A 25,481-nucleotide genomic window follows, 5' to 3' on the forward strand; every position below is an offset into this window, starting at 1 on the left:
ACCACTGCTCGGCCCCCCTCACTTTCTTGAGGTCAGGAAAGTAATAGCTCTCAGAAGAGGATTGTGACAGACGTGAACTGAAACCTGCTGAAGACTTGAATTTTGATGATTTAGTATAGTAACATATATATATGTATATATATATATATATATATACATATGTGTGCATGTATGTATGTATACATATATATGTATATAATATATGTATATATGTGTGTGTAACCAATTCCACATATGATATGTTTGATATACTGGGTTTTATTACAGCCACTGTTTTAATTTTAATATCTACAGTAGTAACGCTTGAGTATTACTCCCCCTCTCTATATTCAATATTGCTGATTCAGGAGATTTTTTTTTTCCTCTTTTAAAATTTGGAATTCAAGAACAGAGCTCAGGGGGAAAACAGTGCCAAAGTTCTTTTCTATTGCGAATAATATGCATATATATGATTCATAAATTGGTCCGACTTTATATACAATAGTAAATGTGAATGTTTCCTTTAGGGTCAGCTTTACTACAACTGTACCAAGAACTTGTCATTTCAGCCCATAGGGTAGTGCTGGGGCCTGATGGGGCGGGACCTGAAAGTCATCCAATCAGCAGCGCGGTGGTGAGAACTTCCAACCAGACGTTTAGACAGGGTGGAGGGGGGCGGGCCTTCACGCCGTGTTTCTCAAGTCCAGGATCTTGGAATCCTCCTCAGGCTGGGTCTCTTCCGGTGTAGACTGTTGCTCGGCCCTGCGGCATCCGTTTGCCCTGCGTCTGCCGGGTGCCGGGCCATCCACCGGGAGGACGCGGACACCGCGGTAGTCAAGCCACAATGGTGAGTGTGCATGGTGCCCTGAGACTGGAGGGAGGCTGGGTAGAGCCGGTGGGAATCGGCTGCGGCCAATGCTCGATGTGGGAGGACGGAAGGCACTGCAGAAGCCTGCTGGTGAGTGTGTGCGTGGCGCGGCGAGGCTGGAGGAGGGCTGCGTGGAGCCGAGGGGAGCCGGCGACTGCATGGGGGGCGATGGCGGCCCCGCCTTCCTGCGGCCGGCCCTGCGATCGGCCGGCTTGAGCTCCCCCTTGGTGGGCCGTGTGTCACCGCGCAGCCTGTGCTGGAGATCCCCGGTACCCGGCCGCGCCCCCGAGCAGCTAGCGGGTGCGGCGAAGGCCCAGGGTCAGAGGCTCCAGCCCAGCAGCCCGGATTGTGGGGCGATAACCTGCAAGGTCCGGCATATCCCAGATCCTGCGTGGGGCTCCCGCAGGGAAAGTGTTCGGTGAGGTGTCCGGTCTCCCCGGCATTCCAGATATACGCGAAGCAGAATCTCCTATCCAGATGACTGCTCTAACCCCCTGTCCTCGCTTCTCCTGTGGTTGGAGAAAGATTCCTAAATTTCCATCTCCTGACTGCATTCCCAAACACCCATTTAAAAAATAATATTAACACCTATTTCCCACGCCGCATTTCAAATAGACATAAATTTTGCTTGATTGGTTTTGATTGTTTTCCCCCTCCACACACTGGGCGACATTTTAAAAAGGATTTACCCTATGGCTATTTAACATAAAAATCACTTGACTTTTTATTAAAACACACACACACACACACACACACACACACACACACACACCGTAATACCTCTCTTTTTGTCATCCTTAGACATAGGAACCCCAATCAGAATGCTTTGAGGTTGCGCTTTCCTTCCCTTTGGAGATTTTCCGTAGTGATGGGTCTATCCTCATCTTGCTCTCCACGTGGCCCTTTCCTTGCCCGGGTTTCAGAGATGCCAACACCAGCTGCCTTGTCTCCGGTGTCTGGGAGCATCCAGTGCTGTCCGTGTCTGGACTCGATCGTCTTAACAGCCTGAGGTGTGAGGCTAGACCGCATTGGGACTGGGACGCCGCTGGATGTCTTGAGCCTAGGAAGAACCTCTTGGTGTGCTGTCATCTGAAAGGCACTTGAGCTATCTCAGCCTCTTGATAAATATTCTGTCAGTTGTACTTAGCATGCAGGAGGCCTTCTGGTTCCTTAATGAAATGCTTGGTGCAAGTTTGTAAGAGTGAATCCAGACTGCCAAGTAGTCATGGGGAGAGTGTTCTGTAAACCAGTTCTGGAAATAAAGGGTGCCTCTGCTTTCTGGCTTTGCTCTGCATCGCTTGTAGGGACGGAAGGTGACAGAGCTCAGGGGCGTGCTTGTCCCCTAGTTTAGAATCACTAGCCTTTCTTGCTTGCTTCCTTGTTCTGTTATTATTACTTCTTTTTCATTTGTTTATCTATCTTCTGAGCTGGATAGGTGCTGTGCCAGCCATGGAATCCTGTGGGGTGAGAGGATTCTGTTTGTCCATAAAGGGAATACCAGGGACCAAACTTAGGTTGACAGTTGTGGCAGCCAGTGCCTTTAACCCACTGAGGTGGTTCCTGAGAGCAGTCATTGAAAAAAAAAAAAAAAAAAAAAAAAAAAACCCGAGTTCTTTAAGGGGTGTAGTAAAGGGCTGTTGCTTTTTAGCCTGGAAATCTGTCTTGTGAGTTTACCCTTTCTCAGCATGAAGCCGGTCTGCCGGGTAAACCTGGCTGTGGGTTGGCCTTTCTCAGCAGGGGACCCTGTAGCTCTAAGCAAGCAAAGAAAGGCCTAATTTTTAAATGTGAAACTACATCATGCTGGCAGGTAATTGGGCCTCAATCTCTACCTCAAAGCCTTTTTTTACTTAAGAGACGAAGTTAATTTAACCCTTTTTAAAGTAGATAATTTAAACCTCTTTAACGGTTTTAAATTTGTATCGTCAACACGTTCAACTTTTGTACCCAAATTTATTGTGAAGCCAAAATGTTTGTAAAGTGAAACTGACTTTCTAGGGATGGATGGACTGATCTGGCAGCAGCAGCCTAAGCAGTGGGATTGGCTGGAGTCTGCTAAACATAAGCTAGGGCCCACTGCCAACACCATCGCAGAGATCTGAGAAGGGTAGATTTGAGTAGAAAGTATAGACCAAATGGCCTGTGTATCAATGAGGAGTGACAGAGACTGACTTGCTACCAGGATAGGCCGCCTGGGCTCCTCCATGCTGATCTTGATAGCTTTGTTGCAGGCAGAGGACCCAGGGCAGTATTAGTCTTTGGTCCGCAGGCTCAGAAAATCCAAGAAACTTTACGGAAGAGGAGGAATTTGGGGACTGAGCTACCTTGGCGAGGCCAGAAGAGGGGCAGTAGCTTGTCCAGTGTTGTGCTTGTCCGGTTTGGGCAGGTCCTGGTGGTTGGGGAGGTGAACGGCGGTTCTTTGTCCAGTAACCACTGCGGCTCCGTTCCAGGTGAAGCCCACTGCCCCTTCTTCTTTGGTGGAGAGTGAGGGCTGTGGCCAGGCGCTGGGGTTTCTGCCTTTGTCATTAAACACCTTAAATGCCATATTTCAGCAGATCTCTCTGAGGGGTTTGAGGGCTGTCATTGAATCTCTTATCTGACCTGATTTTAAACGAAGTGCACTTGTTTTCAATGACTTGTTTTCGGCTTAACTTTGATGACATGTTCAGAAGGCTAGAGGTTGTCCCTTTAAATGAATCACATTTATCCTTAACCATGACTAAAGCGTAGTTCTGAGCACATGAAGGACTGATCATTTATAAGGCAACTGACCATGAACTTGCCAAGTCTTAATTATCTTTAACAGTTTACAAGGTCTTGGCTTTTATAAAATTAGGATTCTGCAGTTTTATCTCTGTTAAGTTTAAGCCTTAAAAATTGGAATTGGAGATTTAGTTGAAGGTCCATTAGCATCAAAATAAAACTTTAAACCATGAATAAAGTTCACAGAGAAACTGAGACCTTGCTTTTCTGACCCTTTTACAGTATACCTTTGTAGACCATCACAGTTTCTTCTATGAGTCAGTTTATCCAAATAGCTAAAGCTTAACCTAGTTACCAAAGACAAAGAGGCCAGCTGCCTTTGTTAGCAAGTTTCTGTTAGCTTGACTAGACCTTAGGAATTCATAAACCTTATTCATCAAACATGTTCCTTACTGAAAAAGTTTTTTTAGGAGCTTAATGTTGAACACCGTTAGCAAAGACAAAAGTGGTTAGATAAGGCAGAGGACTCTTTAGGACTAGGAAGTGTTATGGATACTGCCATAGTATACATTTCTGTGGTCACCTTAACCAAGATGGCAACAAAGTCACATGGTATGCCCTCTCTTTAACCTTAGTAAAGATGGCTGCCAGCCACGTGGTTATTTACTCCAAAGTGAGCCATAAGGCAAACATGCTGTGGCAAATTAAGATTACCTATGTATAGATTTTTTTTTTTTTACTATCAACCTTTTCTGTTACAAGATTTAAGCTTTTTGTTACAGGTTTCACAGGTTTTTTTTTTTTTTAAACCACACCCAATGAAGTTATAAATCCTGAGATAAAGTTGTACCTTGGTCTTACAGGTATTGAGGTAAAGTTTGTACTTTGGCAGAAGTTTTTGAGCTCTAAGAGAGGAGAGTATTTAGAGAGTTAAGTAAGACCAAGAACCAGGGTATGGGATAAGCAGCAGCAGCAGCCCCTACTGGGAGCAGTTCACTTTTTAGCTGTCCTAGGGCACATGCTGTCTTTTCAGGGACTCTTATGTTTTGCCTTCCCTGTCACTGTCACCTGGCTGTCCTGAGAGAGAAGACATTTAAACAACCATGCTTGGGTCTGGAGAGAGCAGGCCATTAACTACAAAGCCAGCTTTTTAGTAGAATAGCATAAAACAATTTTTAATATTATCCGTACCTTCAAAGACATTTGAATCTTTTAAAAATGGAATCCAGTGACCAGTGGGAGAGACTAGAGACAAGGGAGGCTTAGGGAAAAGGCGATTTTCAGATCTTCTGCTTGTGTGGTGGCAGAAGTTGTCAGTCTGTGAGAATTTGGCCATTTTCTGACCACGGAGACTGATTAACTCTTCCTTACTGAGGCCACGCTGGGTATCATAAGACTGAGGCTTTAATGGAATCTCTGAGTCTGAGGAGAAAAGAGATTAGAGGAGGCAGGTACTTCTGAACAGAAAGAGCCCATTGTGTGAGACGGGAGCTGAGAGACCTAGCAAGTGGGAAAAGAAGACTTCTTTCAGAAGCAGAGTGAAGAGAGGTGGGAGAGGCTTAAGGAAAAGGGTGGGAAACAGAGCTCCTCCAGAGGGAGTGTTCCAGGGTCAGAGGCCCAGAGGGAAGGAAGGATCCAGCCAGCCAAGGAGGGGCAGAGACCAAGCAGGCAGCTTATGGAGGGGAGGGGGAAAGGAGCAGAGGTAAGAGGTTAGCCATAGAGAGCAAGTTCCAAGGAGAGGGCTGCGTGACAGCAAGGGAGGCAGCCAGGGGAGAGAATTAGTGAGTGCCATGGTGACAGTTGCAATTTGGGGTGTCCCCAGGCAGACCAGGAGACTTGCAGGATGGTGAAGAGGCATCCTTCCTCCCCATGATGGGACACCCAGTGGGGTGTAGGCTTCCTGACAGACCAGTGGCACTTTGTGGTAGGCTTCTGGTGAACAAAAAGCAGCCTTAAGAGATAAGAACACACATGATAATAAGTGGATAGTAGCCCAGAAACTTAGAATACCCAAGATACAATTTACAAAATGCATGAAACTCAAGAAGAAGGAAGACCAAAATGTGGATACTTCGTTCCTTCTTAGAATGGGGAACAAAATACCCATGGAAGGAGTTACAGAGACAAAGTTCAGAGCTGAGACAGTAGAAAGGACCATCCAGAGTCTGCCCCACCTGGGGATCCATCCCATATACAACCACCAAACCGAGACACTATTGCATATGCCAGCAAAATTTTGCTGACAGAACCCTGATATAACTGTCTCTTGTGAGGCTATGCCAGCATCTGGCAAATACAGAAGTGGATGCTCACAGTCATCTATTGGATGGAACACAGGGCCCCTAAAGAAGGAGCTAGAGAAAGTACCCAAGGAGCTAAAGGGGTCGGAAACCCTATAGGAGGACCAACAATATGAACTAACCAGTACCCCCCAGAACCGTGTTTCTAGCTGCATATGTAGCAGAGGATGGCCTAGTCAGCCATCAATGGGAGGAGAGGCCCTTGGTCTTGTGAAGATCATATGCTCCAGTAAAGGGGAATGCCAGGACCAGGAAGCGGGAGTGGGTGGGTTGGGGAGCAGGGCAGGGGGGAGGGTATAGGGGACTTTGGGGATAACATTTGAAATGTAAATGAAGAAAATATCTAAAAAAAAAAAAAAAGAAGGGAAAAAGGGAAAAAAAGATACATTTAAAATGTAAAAAAAAAAAGAGAGAGAGAGAGATCTGCTTTTCCGATGAACAGAAACCTTTAGGCTTCTTTACCCAATAACGATCCTTGTGTTTACCTGATTAAAGTCTTGTTTAGGACAGTGTCACTGTCCCTGCCATTTGGGGGGAAGGGGGCTTTGGACCTGACAGCATGTACATTTACACTATCTTTACCACTTTGTAAATATGCACATTTATTTTAAGTTTAGAAATAAGAATATTCCAACACCCAAGTTAGCGGCGTAATATTAATAACTACTAATTTTTAAAAAGACTGTAGGCTTGGTCACAAATATTGAGTTAAATTTAAATCATCGGGAATCTTGCCTCAATTGTAATGGCCACTTTTCATGAATAAATATTACACAGAACACTTAAAAATGTGGAGAAAAGGTACTCTCAACAACCATACTAGTCTATTGACAGAAAAAAAAATGAAGCACAAGAACATAAAGACAGATTAAAAAGAGGCATGTGTTAAAAGCCATTCCTGGCCCAGCAGGATCAAACCCTGCTGTAGGACTCGGGTCTGTTTAGAAATTCACATATGAGCTTTTCAAATGGTTACCTGTCTCAGAGGAAACTGTCACATTTTCTCTTCCAAAGTGCTTGAGAGAAGATAGGCTGGGTTAGTGAGTTTAATCCTAAGCACTGTAGTAAGTAGGGGTGGGAGAGGTAGTGACGAACCATTACATCAGTTTTCTAACTCGGTGATTTTTATTAAATATTTGTACTGCATGTATTTATTTGTGTGTGTGTGTGTGTGTGTGTGTGTGTGTGTGTGTGGAGAGAGAGAGAGAGAGAGAGAGAGCACATGGATGTACCGCGGTATGTATATGATGGTCAGAGGACATCCTGCGGGAGTCAGTCCTCTCTTTCTACCATGCGTGTCTTTGGTGTTGACCTCAAGTTGGCAGGCTTGGTACCAAGCACTTTTACGCGCTGAGCATCTTGCTGGTCATCTGTATGTTTTCAATTGCAGGCAGAATCAGTTCTGATTAATTTACTTATAGACTATGATGTAAAGTATTATAGTGTAGTATCATATTTCATGAAGATAATTTTGTTTCCTTTCATTTCAGTTTTTCAAGGTTGTTTAGATACATCCTGGCATGTTGTATTAAAATACATTTCTTACCGTGGGCTAAATTTTAAAAAGCCACTGTCTGGGAACCACACGTTATTGTTATTCATTTTATTGTGGAAATGTCTTTAAGGTACTTCTTGTTTACATTTTAATATACTGCGCCCCTGCCTGTTGCAAGGGTATAAGCTGGTCTTAGTGACCCTTGTTTCTCCCCGTAAGGATTTGATTGTTTTCTCATGTGCCCTTTGTGTACTGCTTCATGATCCAAGGCCTGGAATAAAGATCTTGGACAAATGCACCTGTATACATTACTGGATTAGAATTGGTGTTGGTGGCACTACCGTGAATAGAAGTTGATAATGAGGTAAATGATGCAGGAGACTTAAGTGGCTGACAACAGAGAACAAACTAGGACTACTTGAGGGTCCCATAGAAAATGCTGGCTCCATCCTTAGCAGGAGCTGCCTCTTCTCTTCCCCGAGGAACTCTTTCCTCCATCACCTTCATCACAAATCTGTTAGTGCTTTTCTTCTAAAAAAGAATACTGCCTTCCCCTCCCCCTCCTTGAACGCTTGCGTGTGGTTTGCACAGGGCACTGGGGCTCTAGGAAATGCTAGCTAGAGTTCCCAACGCTTAAGTACACACTCAGCACTAGCTCACTGGCACTCATGTCTCACTTGTAGATTCCTGGACCCTTCCATTGACTTTACCCCAACACTCGGTTCTTTTCTCCCCCTTCATTTTGTGGCCCTGGGACTGATGGGTGAAGGAAGAGCTGATGGTCACCCGAAAGCCGTCAGAGAGGAAGGGTTCCTACCAGAGTAAAAAGGAAGTGGTGATAAACGAGGACATAGAATTGCCCTCTGCACTTTGACAATTTTGAAGGAGGGGCGTTTCTGGAAGTACCTTGGATGTTTTTAATGTACATAAATTATATATCCTACTCTGTGAGTGAGATTTTATTATCAAACCAGCCTGGCTCCTCTGCTTCTGGACTAGGCCTCAACCTTCATCCATGAAGACTTAAAATAACCTTAATATAGTGTCTTGAAGGTCTAGGATATATCTTCTGGGGATGACCCTAGCATCCATTAAAATGTCCATCAGAGTAAACTAGAAGCAGATAGTAAACAAGGATCACTAATCCGTGAGTATAAGTGTGGTTATTGATCAACTAATGAAAATTGATCATCTAAAGAAAGAGAAGGTGGAGGAGGGAGGAGGACGGGGGGGGGGGGGGGGGGGATTGATGGGGACTAGGTAGAAAGAAGATTGGCTGGAGTGACAGAGACAAAGTTTGGAGCTGAGACGAAAGGATGGACCATCCTGAGACTGCCCCACCTGGGGATCCATCCCATAATCAGCCACCAAACGCAGACACTATTGCATACGCCAGCAAGACTTTGCTGAAAGGACCCTGATATAGCTGTCTCTTATGAGGCTATGCCAGTGCCTGGCAAACACAGAAGTGGATGCTCACAGTCAGCTATTGGATGGAACTCAGGGACCTCAATGGAGGAGCTAGAGAAAGTACCCAAGGAGCTGAAGGGGGTCTGCAACCTTATAGGTGAAACAATATGAACTAACCAGTACCGCCAGAGCTCATGTCTCTAGCTGTATATGTAGCAGAAGATGTCCTAATCGGCCATCATTGGGAAGAGAGGCCCCTTGGTCTTGCAAACTTTATATGCCACAGGACAGGGGAACACCAGGGCCAAGAAGTGGGAGTGGGTGGGTAGGGGAGCAGGGCGGGGGGGGGGGAGGTATAGGGAACTTTCGGGATAGCATTTGAAATGTAAATGAAGAAAATACCTAATAAAAAATTGGAAAAAAAAAAAAGATTGGCTGGAGTGGGAGGGAATGAGAGGATGGGGGAAAGTGAATAGAATCCAAATACCCACATGCATATGTGGAAATGAAATCCATTGTGTATAATTAATATTTATTAGAATATCTACCTCTTAATTTGCTTCTGTTAGGTATTTTGTCATAACAGCCACAGTAACTCGCCAGCCTGGGCACATAAAATACAATTGTCATTTTTCCTGCTGTCCTCTTTACATGGCCATTGCTCTTTTCAACTACTCTGAGTGATGTTTGAACATTTGTACTTTATTTTGGTTTTTATGTTCTTATTGTATGAATTCTAGACTGGCTAGGTTTGAATAAAACTCCAGCACTAACATTTATGGATATTTGATAAAATGTCATAGGATAGGAAAAACATCCCTGGTCTCATGGATTATTTGGGGATTTTATGCATTAGTGTGTGGAAAAAGTCAGTGATGCTTAGTATATTTTACTTAGTATATTTTAAATGATCAGAAAGGATGGTTTCTGTACTGTAATTATAATAAAATGCAAATTTCTTAAAATTCTTTCAAATCATTAATGTATTCTCTTAGTGTCTGCCTTATTGCTGTTTGGTAGTTTTTTTTCTTTTTGGACCACTAACATTGGCGTTATTAGTGAGCCTGCTGTATCGTCAGAAATCTATTCTCCAGTTTTGAGCTACTGAATTAGAATATCTGATTTTAGGGCTGGGATGTAGCTTAGTTATAGATAACTGTAGTATCTATAAAGCATTAGGTCTAAACTTCCCTCCATCCCCAACCCTGGGGGTGGGCGACAGGTAGTAATGTTTCAAAAAGTCATAAAAGTATAATTCTAACCAGAATTTAAATTTTAATACTTCCAATCTATGGGAATATGCATTCCCATTTATGGGAAGTATACAAATGTCCTTTTCATCTGAAAGATAGACATCTTGCATTAATATACAGTTAAAAAATATAAATACTTATGTTGATGCCTTTACATTTAGTTTTTCACAAAAGTATAGTATCTACTTCATCTTCACTCAAGAGCTAGGTAATACATTAGAAAATACCTCTGTGTTAAAATGTCTCAGTGAATAGGATCTCTCAGCTTATGAGAAACACTCTTTCCTGACTCACTTCATCCTGGCTCACCGTAAGACCAGAGTCACTAACCACATGTCCATTGTGCTATGTATTTTTATTTCAGGAACAGTTGACCTTCAGAGATGTGGCCATTGATTTTTCTGGAGAGGAATGGGAGTGTCTGGACTCTGAACAGCAGAATTTGTATACAGATGTGATGTTGGAGAACTATAGGAACCTCGTTTTCCTGGGTAAGGACAACCTCTCCACAGAATTCCTAACTTGGTACTAAAATTCATTATTCTTGTGTGATGGTTTGTATATGCTCAGCCCAGGAGTGGCACTATTAGAAGGTGTGGCCCTGTTGGAGTAGGTGTGCCACTATGGGTGTGGNCTATAAGACCCTCATCCTAGCTGCCTGGAAGCCAGTATTCTGCTAGCACCCTTCAGATGAAGATGTAGAACTCTAACCATGCCTGCCTGGATGCTGCCATGCTCTTGCCTTGATGATACTGGACTGAACCTCTGAACCTGTAAGCCAGCCCCAATTAAATGTTGTCCTTGTAAGAGTTGCATTGGTCATGGTGTCTGTTCACAGCAGTAAAACCCTAACTAAGGCAGAAGTTGATACCAGGGACTAGGGTATTGCTGTGATAGTCCTGACCATGCTTTTGTTTGGAAGGATGTGGGTTTGAGGGCTTTGGGTTTGGAAAGCAGTAGGATGCTTTAAATGGGGCTCGATAGCCCATCCTAGTAGGACTATGGAAGACTTTGCTACTCAGAGCAAGTTGAATTGTCTGACCTGGCCCAAGAGGTTTCAGTGGAGAATTTCAGTATGTGGCCCAGAGACTGTTTTGTGGTATTTTGATGAAGAATGTGGCTACTTTTTGCCCTTGTCTGAAGAAGAGTCTGTCTGAGGCTAATGTGAGGAGCCTCAGATTAATTTCACTGACCAATGGAGTCTCAGAAACACCCATCTTAAACTTTGTTCTCTGGTTAAGTCTCATGAAGAACATTTTAAACAAGCATAACAAGCTGAGAAAGGAAAAATATAAAATATATGGTTTGCGTATTAAAGGGGCACCAGGAAGTGAAATGGAGCTGAATCCTGTGTTCAAGGATATTAAAATGAATTAAGGGAGTCGACCTTAGGGCAAGATCTCGCCCAGTTAAATTCAGTTCCAGGCATGGTAGTATAATCCTTTAATCTCAGGCAGCCAAGGCAAGCAGATCTCTGAGTTCAAGGGCAGCCTAGAACAGAGCAAGTTCCAGGTGAAGAAAAACTTAAATCCAGGCTTGGTGGACCACACCTTTAATCTCAGTGTTTAGGAGATAGGCATGCAGATCTCTGACTTCAAAGTCAGTCTATGTAGCAAGTGCCAGGACAGCCAAACTTGGGCAATGAAGGAGTCAGAAAACAGAAGGCTGGTGATAATGTAATAGAACAAGGGGGGCATGTTCCAGTCCCAGCAAGCAGCAGAACTCAGCAGCTTTGGCCATGTGCCTATGGCTTTAGAGTCCAGAATAGAAGGAACTACTGGGAAAATTGATGTTGGCTAGCTGGAGCTAAGAAATTGAGAAGAAGCCAGGCGTGGTAGCGCACACCTTTAATCCCAGCACTCAGGAGGCAGAGGCAGATGGATTTCTAAATTCGAGGCCAGCATGGTCTACTAAGTGAGCTCCAGGACAGCCAGGGCTATACAGAGAAACCCTGTCTCAAAAAAGAGAGAGAGAGAGAGAGAGAGAGAGAGAGAGAGAGAGAGAGAGAGAGAAATTAAGAAGAGAGCAGCATCACTGAGGTGAAATCTTCTGGGAAGTGTTTTCTGAGAGCAGAAAGGAAAAACTTTGTTCCAGAGATAGCCAAGGTTGTACCTTGTGCTGTAGCTGTACTTGGTAATGTGTAAGAGTTACCCATGTGGTACTGGTTTTGAAGCCATGAAGGGGTCATAAAGAGCAACTGAGGCTTGGCACTCTAAGAGGCTATGGAAGGCCATTGGTGAAGGTGCAGCCTCAGTTGCAGTTGATGGCCCAGGACTGAAGGGATCATGCAAAGGATTTGAGGCTTGGCATCATGAAGAGAGCCTGTGAGAGGCAATTGCTGAAGCCTAGTTGCAGTGGAAATTGGAGATGCTCGTACCATGGGATGGTCACCAAGAACAGCAGCAGCAGTGGAGTGGATCAACCTGAGCTTAGGGTACTACAGAGTAAGAGATGGAGAAGTGACGCCAGCCCTCTGGAGGAGCCCAAAAGATCATGTGTGGATTCCAGACATTGAAACAAGAAGCTGTGACATTGAAGTTGCCTTGGAGACCCCAAGATGTTCGAGATGCCAGAGCCATGGGCTGAAATAGGAAATCTGAGGAAATCTGCTAGCAGAGTGGAACCAGCCCAGGAGAAAAGTTTGTTGCAGTCAACAACAAAGGTGAGAAAGGGAGTTGGAAATCTGAAGACTGCTTTGACATCAGACGTGAAGATGCAGTTTGGAGTTTGCCCAGCTGGTTTCCTGCCTTGCTTTGGGGATTCCATTTAAGTGATTGGATGAATCTCAGAAGAGACTTTGAACTTTTAACATTCTTGAGATTGTTATAGACTTTGGGAACTTTTGAAGTTGGGCTAAATGTATTTTACACTATGCTATGTTTAGGCCTCCATAGACTCATATGTTCGAATAAGCCTATAGAAGCCAGGGGGTGGAGTGTGATGGTTTGTATCTGCTTGGCCCAGGGAGTGGCACTATTAGAAGACATGGCCTTGTTGGAGTACGTGTGTCACTATGGGTGTGGACTATAAGACCCTCATCCTAGCTGCCTAGAAGCCAGTATTCTGCTAGCTTCAGATGAAGTGGTAGAACTCTCAGTTCTTCCTGCACTATGCCTGCCTGGATGCTGCCGTGCTTCTGCCTTGATGATAGTGGACTGAACCTCTGAACCTGTAAGCCAGCCCCAGTTAAATGCTGTTTTTATCCTGGGCTCAGCCTGACCCATCTCCCAGCAACAATCCAGCTCTAGTGAGGTCCCTGTTCCCTACCCCTATAAAGGACATTTTTTTTTTTTATCATCCTAAGTTTGTCTGTATCTCTGGGCAACAGTGGAATGAGAGAGTTGATTTTCACCAATCCATCCTACAGCCTTTCCTCCTGTTACAAACTTACACTCTATGAGGGCTAAACTAATATAGACCACATTAACCCTTTGTGGGACAACTGGGGCACCTGAAGTAAAAGCCTAATGAGAAAAAAAAAAAAAAAAAGACTTGTCTGCTCACAGCAGTAATACCCCTAACTAAGACATCTTGCTTTTCTGAATATATCTTGGGAGCCTGTGTTTTCGGGGGAGAAAACAGGGGGGGGGGTAGTATTGAAATAGGTAACAAATATTCATAGTTTTAAAATCTTTATCCTCTATGTCGCTCTTGAGGTAATATATATATCCCAAATTAAAATTAGTGGTAATTATAACAGCCAAGAGGCATTAAAATATTGTAATTTATATCTTCAAGTCCAGTTAGTCCTCCTTTAACTGTGATTTGGTGGTGGACAAAGGTGGAGATCCAAATCTATAATTTGAATATATTTTACTCTATATATGTAGGGAAACAACAATTGGAAAAGTAATGGTCTAAACTATTGTTATATGTTTATTACATTTTTTCCCACATGAACATTATTCTAGGGCAGATATATTACTGGTTATGAGGAAATATCAAGTAAATGTCATGTTCTATTTGCCACTAACCAGGTCTTGCTGTGTCTAAGCCATACCTGGTTACCTGTCTGGAGCAAAGGAAAGAACCCTGGAATGTAAAGAGGCAAAAGACCATGGCTGTGTTCCCAGGTGAGTAGGACTGGATAAAGCAGAGCATACAGAACAGCCATGAGCTGGCTAGGAAGCTCTGGTCCGGTGGCATTGGCTTTTCACAGATGCAGTTCTGTTTGTCCTTTGTCATCGAAGGGCATTTTCTACCCTATGCTCCCCATCCTTTTAAATCCCCTGAGCCTTGTTGTCCTGCAGTCATGTCCGTGGGTATTCACAGTGACGTCTTCCCTTCACCTGTGGGGAGCTGTATAAAGGGACAGTTCTTTTGTGCTGTTTGGGGGCCTCAGAAAATCTGTGGATATTTCTCATGACCTCTTTGTTAGTGTACTATATTAATGTGATAAAGAAGTTTTCTCTTAACATTTGTATCTTTATTTTTTTTAATTATCTCAGCTTTTTATAAACATTATAATAGGGTTTCATGACTTTTTTTTAACCATACACTGAATGCTAATGATTGACAGGTACAGACAAAACTAAGAAATAGTTTTATGTAAAGACATTTTAAACATCACCTGTGTTTCCTCCAGATTTTATAAGTTTTTTTTTCCCTTCTTTATATTTCTTTTTTCTGTATTTTCAGTTTTTGGTGTAGGTTCCTTATGCCCATTAATATTATTAGTTTCAACCTGTGTTTTATTATTGAATGTCAATTATAAATACTGTTTATTGCAGAACAGTGTAAGATGAAATAAAATAAGATTGAGTTACACCCATGCCTATTTCCAGTACAACTATATGTCTTTTTATTTACCTGGATGAATAGTGCCCCTGTTTTGTTTCTGACTTGAATGTTTTCTGACTGGATTGTGTTTAATTGTCATTTCACCCTGTCTCTGTGAGTATTCTTGAAAATGACCTTAAGTTTGTTATCTGTAACTTGATAAATCTATTTCCATGTCTGAGAGACAGTTTGATTTCAAGGTAGCTTCTGAGAAATTTCAACTTTATTGCTTTTTGTCACTTAGCCTTTAACCATAATTTTATGTTAAAAGCACATAAAATGAAATAAGATTTTATTCTTCTGTTTTATAGTGTTAGGTATATCCAAATTGTTGTGCAACATATCTTTATAAACTTTCCATTTTACAAAAGTAAGGTTTAGTCTTTATAAACAAAAAGGAGTGTGTTTGTTTTTGTTTTCCAGCGTCCCTGTGGTCAGTGTTAGTGGAGCAATGGGGGCCACAGATTTTCCATTTCCATCGTGGTGTTTGCTGGTGTGCTAACCTTGCACAATTTTAGATGTTAGGTTTGTAAGAGTGTTCCTGAGAGTCTAGTGAGTGAAATACGTGTCTGTCTTGATTTCTTCCAGCCATGTCTCCTCATCATAACCAAGACTTTTCACCAGAGCAGAACATAAAGTATTCATTCCAGGAACTCATCCGTGGGCCTTGTGGAGAGTGTGGCTTTGACGGTTTGTACTTCCCAGGAGAAAGGGGCCATGTTGAGGAGGGTGACATCCTGAGAACCTGTTATAACGGGCACCACCCATTTCTGACAGCTGACAACAGCAAAAGCTTGACTCCCAGGAGAGATCAGGAACAAGAAATGGCTCACAAAAACCCTCAGGTTATGCCAGTTACTTGTGAGGAGCCGTGCGCTTCTATCATTAAACATCAGAGTCAGTTTTTGAAGCATACCCCTTCTTTCAAAGATAATTTGGAAAATCCACAAAGGGGTCTAGTTCATTCTTCAGCTACTGACTTCAACAATTTCAAATGTAGCTTTGGGCTAAGCTTTCATTCAAACATTTTTGTAGATGGGGAACTTAAAAATGAAGGAAAACATTCTAAATGTATTCAATTTGAGAACTCCATCATGAAAAATCCGTTAGTATATAATCAACAAATAGGTCTTCCATGTGCCAAAACACAGAATTCCCATAAGTATGGCAGATTTTTTTCACATCCGGTATCACTGAACCAAAATTCAAGTACAGATATTTTGGAGATTCAGTATATATGTAAAGAAAATAGGAAGGCCTTCACTGAGGAGTCCAGCTTAAGTAACCACCAGGGTGTGTATGTTGGAGAGACAGTTTATGAGGGTAATGAAAATAGTAGTGACTTAAACCAAGAGTCAAATCCTGCCAATCATCCGTCTGCTCAATTGTACAAATGTTACAAATGTGACACAGTCTTTCATCAGTACTCAGAACTTATTATCCATCAGTATATCCATATTCAAGATCAGATTTCCAAGGATATGGAATGCGACACAGCATTCAGTCAAAGTTCAAGCCTCACTAGGAGTCAAGCTGGAGAAAAGCCCTACAAATGTAAGGAATGCGGCAAAGCCTTTACCTACTGTTCAAGCCTTAGGCAACATCATAGGATTCATTCTGGAGTCAAACAGCACAAATGTAAAGACTGCGGCAAAGCCTTCTACCATAAATCACTCCTCACACAACACCAGAGCATCCATGCCGGGAAGAAACCCTACTGCTGTAAATTTTGTGGCAAAGCTTTCAATCAAAGATCGACTGTTACTCAGCACCAGAGAATCCATACTGGAGAGAGGCCCTACCATTGTAAAGATTGCGGCAAAGCATTTCATCAGAGATCGAGCCTTAGCCTGCACCAGAGAGTTCATACTGGGGAAAAGCCCTACAAATGCAAAGACTGCGGCAAAGCCTTCAACCGTAACTCACTCCTCACTCAGCACCAGAGAATTCACACTGGAGAGAGGCCCTACCATTGTAAAGACTGTGGCAAAACTTTTAATAAAAAATCGAGCCTTACTCAACACCAGAGAATCCATACTGGAGAGAAGCCCTATTCTTGTAAAGACTGTGGCAAAGCTTTTAATCAAAGATCAAGCCTCAGCCTACACCAGAGAGGCCATACTGGGGAGAAACCCAATAAATGTAATGAATGTGGCAAAGCCTTTAACCGTGTATTTTTCCTTACTCAACATCAGAAAATTCACACTGGAGAGAAGGCTTACCACTGTAAAGACTGTGGCAAAGCTTTTAAGCAGAGGTCTAGCCTTACTCAACACCAGAGGGTGCACACTGGAGACAAGCCCTATCATTGTAAGCACTGTGGCAAGGCTTTTACTCAAAGGTCCAGCTTTACACGACACCAGAGGATCCACACGGGAGAGAAGCCCTACAAGTGTCAAGACTGTGACAAAGCCTTCAGCCGGAACTTACTTCTCATTCAACACCAGAGAATTCACACCGGAGAGAAGCCTTACCATTGTCAAGATTGTGGCAGAGCGTTTAATCAAAGGTCAAGCCTTACTCAACATCAGAGGGTTCACACTGGGGACAAGCCCTTCTGCTGTAAAGACTGTGGCAAGGCTTTTACCCAGAGGTCAAGCTTTAACCGACACCAGAGAGTTCATACTGGAGAGAAGCTCTACAAATGTAAAGAGTGTGACGGCGCCTTTAAATCTAGTTCCCACCTTGCCGAACATCAGTGCACCTCATTAGGCAGCTGCTTTGAAGACACAAAATTTCTCCAATATATATGAGTTTATTGTTCTGTTACAGCCAGTTAGCAAACACAGATGGATTTATTTTGAAAACACGTAATATGTTTGATTATACAAAAGGTACTTTCTGTTGCAACACCTAACTGGATTTCCGGAGCCATATCCTAGTTTAATTAACTAATAATATTTTTCTTTCTTGTCATTTTGTCATCTGGTTCTGTGTTAATAGTTGTATTCTCAAATGTATTTCCCAAACGTTGTCCAGACTGTATACATAAAACATACACACTGTCCAGTGTACACATAAAAGTGTACAGCAGGCGCCACACTAGAGAAGTCTTTGGCAGGTCCCCGCTATGATTTACACAACTAAATTGTGTAGCATAGAGCTTGGCTGTCTCCCCCCAGGAACGTATAGAATTGTGTTTACTGTCACAGTTATCTTAACTATACTGTTATAGCATAGTTAAGATGAGATTTTCATGACAACCACAAGAAGCATCTTTAACCCTGCATGTGTATTTTTTCTTCAGTCATGAAACAAAACTATAGAGCTCAGATAGTAAAAAGAAAGAAAAAAACTAGAGGTATATATTGAGTTGGTCTGAGGATCTTGACATCTGAGTCTACTGCTAAAAAGACTGCAAATATATAGATGGTGCATGCTGAACCCACACTTTTATACAATTAAATTACATTTGGGGGGTGTTGTGTGCCCCAGCATTCATGTGAGAGTCAGAGGACAGCTTCCAGCCCGTTCTCTCTGGCATTTCGTGTCATTGAAATGACATTGAAATGTCATTGAACTCGGCTCATCAGACTTTGCCGAAAGTGCCTTTACCTGCTGAGTTATCTCTTCGGTCATGGGATTTTAGGGTCTGGGACTTTTCTGGCCCCTGCTGCACAGACCCCTGCTGTTTTCTGCCCTTTCGTAATTAGAAAGTTACGCAAACCACCTACTACAATTGCTCCTGTGACTTGAAGTCATGACATGGTACATTTAAAAATGAGAATGTACAGAAAATGTAGGGAGACATTTTTATGTTGAATGTTCAAAACAGACTCCATAAAGCTAAAGGCCTTCTAGGGTAAGTTCTTCAGATCATGACAAGTGAGATGTGGCTGTGTTAGACTCCTGATGGTGAGTGCAGAATCTGTAAGGGCAGAGAAGCACTGACATCATACTCTGAGGTGATGCGTTGTCAGAAGAGAGAAGAGCTGATAACGATGGGGGATAAGCAGCACCTAATTCAGAGCTGTAAAACAGCCGCCTGTAAGCTACATACTGGGAGTGCAGTTTTCCTCACTGGCGGGGAATCAGTTTTATCACACTGTCTAGGGTCTGTACAAGGGCTCTTTCTTTCTCTCTGTTGGCCTACTCAACCCAAGTCTGGCCTGCCTGGATCAGTATTTGGGCATTAAGACCAGGATCATTGAGCCCCGTCTCACTGCATCTAGTACCCGGCAAGTATTTAGGGGTTTAGATTTCACATTTTGATCAGGTTAACCAAATGCCAACCATCTTCCAGTTCATGGGAAGAGGAATGTATGGTGCAGAATTCCTTCACGGAAGCATTTTGGCTTCTATAGGGGAATCATTCCAGTTTCCTGGTACTCAAAAGATGAAACCCATGGCCCTAAAGGCAAAATATCCTCAAGAATTTCTTCATATAGCTCTTCCAAGGCAGCAGAACAATCACAAAGCACTCATGGCTGGAAACTTTTAGAAAACTTCAATGCAAAGCAAGTGGATAAATAATTGAACTTTGTATGGTTTGATCAGCACAAAGGAGGAAAACAGTGACTGACAAGCTTGAATTTGTTTGGGAAGGTTTTCTTTAATTGTATTGCTTATCCTGATCCACTTCCACAAAGGCGTTTTCTAGAAAAGTTGTTATTTCTACTTGTGTTGTTTTTACCTTGTTGAAAAATTTAGACTCTCTAATATAATTATCTTAGAGAAAGTTAAAGAGATAACTTGGCTGCTGTTTCATGTTATTAAGTGGGAAAATAATTGTAGTTTGCTCTCTGTTGCTGTGATAAATACCACACACCACACAATCACACAATCACAAACAACTTGGGAAAGAAGAGGTTTGTCGAGGGTAGGAACTAAAGCAGGAGCAGGGGATGGAATCGTGTAAGAAAGGTGCTTCCTGTAGCTCACGCTCAGCCAGCGTCCCTGAACCAGGACTACCTGCCTGCCCATGGGTGGCACTGTCTACAGCAGACCGGGTCTTCCCACATTAGTCAAAACCATTTCAGACGTGGCCATAGGAAACAAAAAGAGAACAGTTCTGACATCTGTACATTTAAATGATAAAACAGCACCAAAATTCTAGGTCTTATGTCAATTAAGGCAAAGAATATGAAGACTCCAGCTCACAGTTTCACAATATTCTATGAGCACATAATGCTCGCTTTCGTTTTTTGACAGTGTCGTGCTGTTCTGTGCTGTTCAGTTTTCTAAGTGACCATATACATCTTGTGTTACAAATTGTAACTTATGAACAGTTGCCTACAGCATATTTTAAAAAAAGCAAAGAATGGTTTAAGATCTGTAGGATTCACTGAGAACTAAGAACATTTGTTTTTGAGAACAGATAGTTTGCATGAACTTCTTTTCTAGCTTAGTGCTACAGATGGTGGATGTGAACGCTAGCAAGAAATGTGCTTAAGATGCCAGTTCATGAGTGCCCCCCTAGTTCCACCAAACTCACAGAGCCGCAGTTCCTTAGATTGGGGTTCTATGATGCCATTTGATTTTTCTTCCTTCAAATGCAAGGTCGCTAGCATAAAGCTGTTGTCGATGTGTTTAGTTTTTTGACAGTGTCATGCTGTTCTGTATATTTGTTTGTTTGGCTTGTGAGGCTTTATTCTGGATGTCTAATTTTTTTCTTTTTAAACATCTAATTGATTCGTTGTGAATTTTACATCATACACCCCAATACCACTCATCCCCCCCCCCATCCCTCCCTATCCACCCTCTGCCTTGCAACCCAACAGAGGAAAAAAAAAAATCTCGATGTGGAAGCTGTGGTGTGTCACTGTGTCTCACAGTGTGTCCTTTTGCCCAAACAGCTCTACTTGCAGACGTTCATTGCAAGAGTCATTGGTGTGGTTCGAGGCCTCTGGCTTCTGCTACACCATCAACACTGGATCCTCACCTCGGCTCCTCTCAGGTATCTTCTTGTTGCCCTGTGTCATGGAGATTCTGCAGCTTTGGATCTGCAGGACCAGCCCCTTCATTTGCTCCAGCAGTTAATAGATGGGGTAGATGTTGGGGTGGGTGGATACTTCATAGTAATTGACATAAGACCTAGAATTTGGGTGCTGCATATTGTAAAGTATTTAAAGGGGTGAGTGTATAAGACATCAGTGGAAAGGTTGTCAATAGCTGTACCAAGTATTCAGGGACAGAAAGAGTAGGACCAAGAGGAGCAACCGCAGCCAGCTCATTAACTCCCTCTGGCTGTGGGGCTAATGTTACAAAGGTCATCGCAGTAAAAGAAATGCCATCAGTTCTTCTCCCATTGGAAGACACCAACCCACATACCCAGCGAATTTGTAAAAGAGACAAATTCAATTTAATAGAGCAAAGGGTGTGTTCCACAAATGGCTGCGGGGGCGGGGGGTGGGGGAGAGGGAAACTGAACAATGTAGGATTTACATAGAAAAACGAACATAGACATACATTTTGAGTTACACAAAAATCCATCAGAATGTGTTTTATTACTTAACTGGAAAATTTTATAGAGGAAGGTCTATACAGCCCATGTCCTTTAAAAAAAAGGTGACAACTAGATGGTCCAGTGGGTGAAGGTCCCTGCTGCTGACATAGCAACTTTGAGTTCAATCCCCAAGACCTACATGGTGAAAGGCAAGAGCTGACTCTCACAGGTTTGTATTCTGACTTACACACACAAATAAATGTGTAATTTTAAGAAGATGTACTGCTATTATTCTATGTTGATTGAGTGTTTTGTCAGCATGTATGTGTGTGTGCGCCTAGTGCATCCCAAGGAGGCCAGAAGAAGGTGTCCGATCCTCTGGAGCTGGAGTTACAGATGCTCGTGTGGATTCATGTAGGTGTTGAGAATGAAGACTGGGTCCTCTGGAAAAGTAGCCAGTGCTTTTAACCACTGAGCCATCTCTCCAGCCCCCAAATACGCGATTATTTTAAAAGAAGAATTCAGACATAGAAAAACCTCTCTCTGGAGATGAGAGATCCGTTGCTTTAAGCCAGTGAGTTACAGAAGCTGAAGTAAGGCCTGGAACAGATCTCTTCCTTGGTACCCCCAGAGGATGCAGACACTCGTTCCAGACAGCCAGACATTAGAGCTGTGAGACCACACACCACTGTTGTGCTAAGCCACTAAGTTTGCAGTACTTTGAGAGGGCAATCCTAAGGAAATAATACAGGCATGCTCTGGTATTATCAGCCACCCCCACATCACAGTGGACCCCCCCTCCCAAGGCCATGTATAAGAGCCAGGGGTGGGCACAGGTCTTCATAGGTCACAGTCACTGCAGAGTGGCTACTTCTGACTTGGACTGGCAGCTCTAGCTTCAGCTGCCAACCCCCTGGGGCCAGCTGGCTAATGAGGAAAGGGAAGAGCAAGAAGTAAAACTTGTGTGGCTGGTGGCTGACCCTTTGCCCTTCCTGGAACCCAGAAAGCCCGAGGCTACACACTCCTCCCTTCTCGTCTTTTTCTAGTCCCCAGTCCGAGCTGTGTGCAGTTTAGAACAGCCAAGATGATGGCTCTTCTAGTAGCAGAGGACAAAATGTGGGAGGATAGCATAGGAATGAGAAGGAACCCCATCTGGTCATGGTGTTCGATTGGAGTCTGAAGTGTCTAGGCATTGGCAAAGCACACCTTTGAGCATGTCGATGTGAATGTTTCCAGAGAGAACTAGCTGAAAGGATGAGACGTGCCCGCCCTCAGCGTGGTCAGCACAGGTTAAAAGTATGCAGTCCTCGACTAAAAATTAAAGAGGAAAAGACATTAAATCAGCTAAAGTGCTGGTGGGGTCCCACTTCTCTGCTTCCTGCTCAGAATCACAGGTCATGCTGGTCCATCACTAAGCCATCCCCTCTGTGGTGGACTGAATTCTTCTCAATTGGGAGCTAAATAAAGCCCTCTTAGATGTTTGATCACAGCTACAGGGAAAGGGATTAAGTACATGGTGACTCACCTCTATTCACAGACCCCCAAGAGAGCCCTTTAAGAGCATGAAGGTCACACACACACACACACACACACACACACACACACACACACACACACACCTTTCTTGGTGATACCAAGAAAGGCCAGCACAAAGGGTAAGAAGAATCTCTAGGTTCGATGGAGAGCCCCTGATTACTGCATAGCTCCATTTCTCAAGAGATCTTCTTCCAGTCAAGGGTCAGCTCAGAATTCCATATTCCTTTAAAGAGATGCGCTATGCCTGGCTAAGACAGGGTTCAGCAATTTCAGGACTGAGCCCATACCTGACTAAGAAACGGAGCAAAATGTTTTGGTGTTCCTCACTCAGCCCCTGCCTCAGACCATGCCCTACTAGCACATAGTCATTCTTTTGCTAACTATCAAAATCCTTGCCACTCACTGGAAAGACTGAGGGCCAAAGCTGGGTTACTCTCTGGGAGAGCTGGGTGGCTAGTAAGTATCTTTTATAATAGCCTAAAGTAGTGGTTCTCAACCTTCCTACTGCTGTGACCCTTTAGCACTGTTCCTCATGCTGTAGCAAGCCTCAACCATAAAATTATTTTTATTGCTTCAACCATAAAATTATTTCATTGCTACTTCATTACTGTAATTTTGCTATAGTTATGAGTTGTAATGTAAATACCTTTGGAGATAGAAGTTTGCCAAGGAGGTTGCAACCCACAGGTTAAGAGCCACTGGGGAAGTATGGTAGTCTCTATTATAGCTCTCTGTGTTTGGAAGTGCTGGACTGGTGGTTGCTGCCACCCCACTCATGCTGCTTGCAGCACATTCTCTGACTCAATGGCTTCTAGGAAGCCAAGGCCTCCTTCTTTTCCTCTTCTTTTATACCTGAGGGTTTGAATGAGCCCCAGGATAGTGGTACAATTAGATACTAGATTACTATTGCTCCCCAAATACCTTTCTCTTGTTTCCACCAAGATCTCCCCCCCCTTAACCCCTCTACTCATATTTAACAAGCATAACTCATATTATGACCTACAAGATAGAAGGTCTTGGTGGAAAAACAAAACAACCCTCACAGACGAGATTGCGAGCTTCTGAGAGCAGGGCCAGGGCCTGATGTCTGATTCTGCTTAGGCCACACACAATTCCTTAGGCCACCAGGCTGGTCAGTAGTGGTCTGTCACAGACAGATACCCAGAATCCCCTTAGGGTGCTCTGACTGATCAAGAAATTCACCCTCCAGGTACTTTTCATGAAGAAATAAACAGGCCAAGAGAAAAAGGCAAAGGTCAGGAATGCCCATGGCAATGTCACTCTTAAAAAGACATTGATGATAATGAGGTGCTGAGCAGTTGATCATACAGTCTCATACTAAAGTATTGGTCTGTGAGTGAAAAGCTGGCATAGATGTCTTCACAGTGACATGGACAGATGTCGGGATATGTGGTCAAGCAAATACAGGAAGAGAACAAAGCAAATATATCAGCTTAATAAAAATATTTATCTCACAGACACAATGAATTGTCATCAGAGAGGTTAATTCTCTGGTCTGTGGTGCCTGGGCCATTCCCAGCCAGGATTGCTGCTTGGCAACCAGGGTAGATGTCCTATAATCTCAAAAATGTCAGAGAGCACCCACATTTCAGTAACAGAGGAGGGTGGCTTGTAGAAGAGTGAGCGGGTGGGTCAGAAGTGGAAGGTTCTTTTGGAAGAGACCTCATGGCACAGAACTTTCCAGATGCTAGCCTCACATCCGTCACTTCCCGAGAGGAGCAAACCCACATCGTGCTCCCTAGAATACAGGCAGCTGTCTCGCAGACTGTTCAAACACAGCTAAGATACCATTAATGCTCCTCTGCAGAATTCTCCAGGAAACAATGGGGATTTCTGTTGAGTTGAGAATAAGGCTTGGTGTGGAGTGTTGAGCCCATGTCTGTTCCTCTCTATCTGACCCCTTGGGCATGGTTGGCCTAAATGTTGCTGGAGACTCTGGAGGGTCCTTGCTTCTCAGGCCTGGAGGCCTAGTCACCGTGCTTCTGTATCTGGAATCCAAGGAAGGACCACTCATCTGGCTGACTGTCTTGCCTGGACACTTGCTGACCTTAACAGACACGCTCTGCAGCCTTGGCAAATCTCACCCCAGCCCACTGACGCCCAGGCATGAGTCATCTCTGATCATTGGGGAGCTTTGTTTGTTCCATAAAGTTCATAAAGAATCAAGCTAGTATAAAAATCATTACTTTTTTTTTTTAACCATAAAGTATATGCTTCCCCTACCAGACGTTATTAATGTGTAAGTATGATACTACTCTCATGATGTCTACAAGGCATACACATCGGTAGTTGGTGAGGCCAGACCTCTGGAACTGGAGTTCTTGGCAGTTGTCAACTGTGGGTGCTGAACGCCTAACCTGGGTTCCCTACAAGAGTGGGAAAGTGCTCCCCTACAGTACACCTCTCTCTCTCCTCTGTAGTTTTGAAATGCAGATCTCCCCATCTATCTCTACCCATCCTTTTATTCATTTTCAACCTTGTTAAGACACTGTCTACAAAATTCCATTGTAAGTCCTGGAAATGTATTCCCTCTCAGGTCCATTCTTCTCACTTGTGATCGTCTTCTTCCTTCTCTACAAACTATTGTTTTGAAATGGACCAAATTCTTGGAATGATGTATAGAGCACATAGGTAACTTCTCAAGTTTTGTCTTACACAGGCAGAACAAGTTCCATTCAAAAGTGTGGATGATCTCTCTCTCTCTCTCTCTCTCTCTCTCTCTCTCTCTCTCTCTCTCTCTCTCTCTCTCTCTCTC

At 43.3% G+C, this 25,481-nt stretch overlaps 1 protein-coding gene across 1 annotated transcript; it reads left to right on the forward strand.

Moving 5' to 3' along the window:
- Positions 1-718: 718 nt before the first annotated feature.
- On the forward strand, positions 719-20,361 carry LOC110319920 (zinc finger protein 345-like). Its single transcript, XM_029538020.1, has 4 exons — positions 719-826; positions 10,370-10,496; positions 13,983-14,078; positions 15,373-20,361. Exons 1-4 carry the CDS (start codon positions 824-826, stop codon positions 17,535-17,537), a joined length of 2,391 nt encoding a protein of 796 aa, XP_029393880.1. The 5' UTR covers positions 719-823; the 3' UTR covers positions 17,538-20,361.
- The last annotated feature ends 5,120 nt before the right edge of the window (positions 20,362-25,481 follow it).

This window comes from Mus pahari, chromosome 4 (assembly GCF_900095145.1).
Source record: "Mus pahari chromosome 4, PAHARI_EIJ_v1.1, whole genome shotgun sequence".
NCBI lineage: Eukaryota > Metazoa > Chordata > Mammalia > Rodentia > Muridae > Mus > Mus pahari.

Excerpts from the sequence above, each read along its gene's own strand:
- LOC110319920 (XM_029538020.1), top strand. Across the intron at positions 10,497-13,982 it reads TAGGAACCTCGTTTTCCTGG|GTCTTGCTGTGTCTAAGCCA; the intron begins GTAAGGACAACC and ends GCCACTAACCAG. Across the intron at positions 14,079-15,372 it reads GACCATGGCTGTGTTCCCAG|CCATGTCTCCTCATCATAAC; the intron begins GTGAGTAGGACT and ends GATTTCTTCCAG.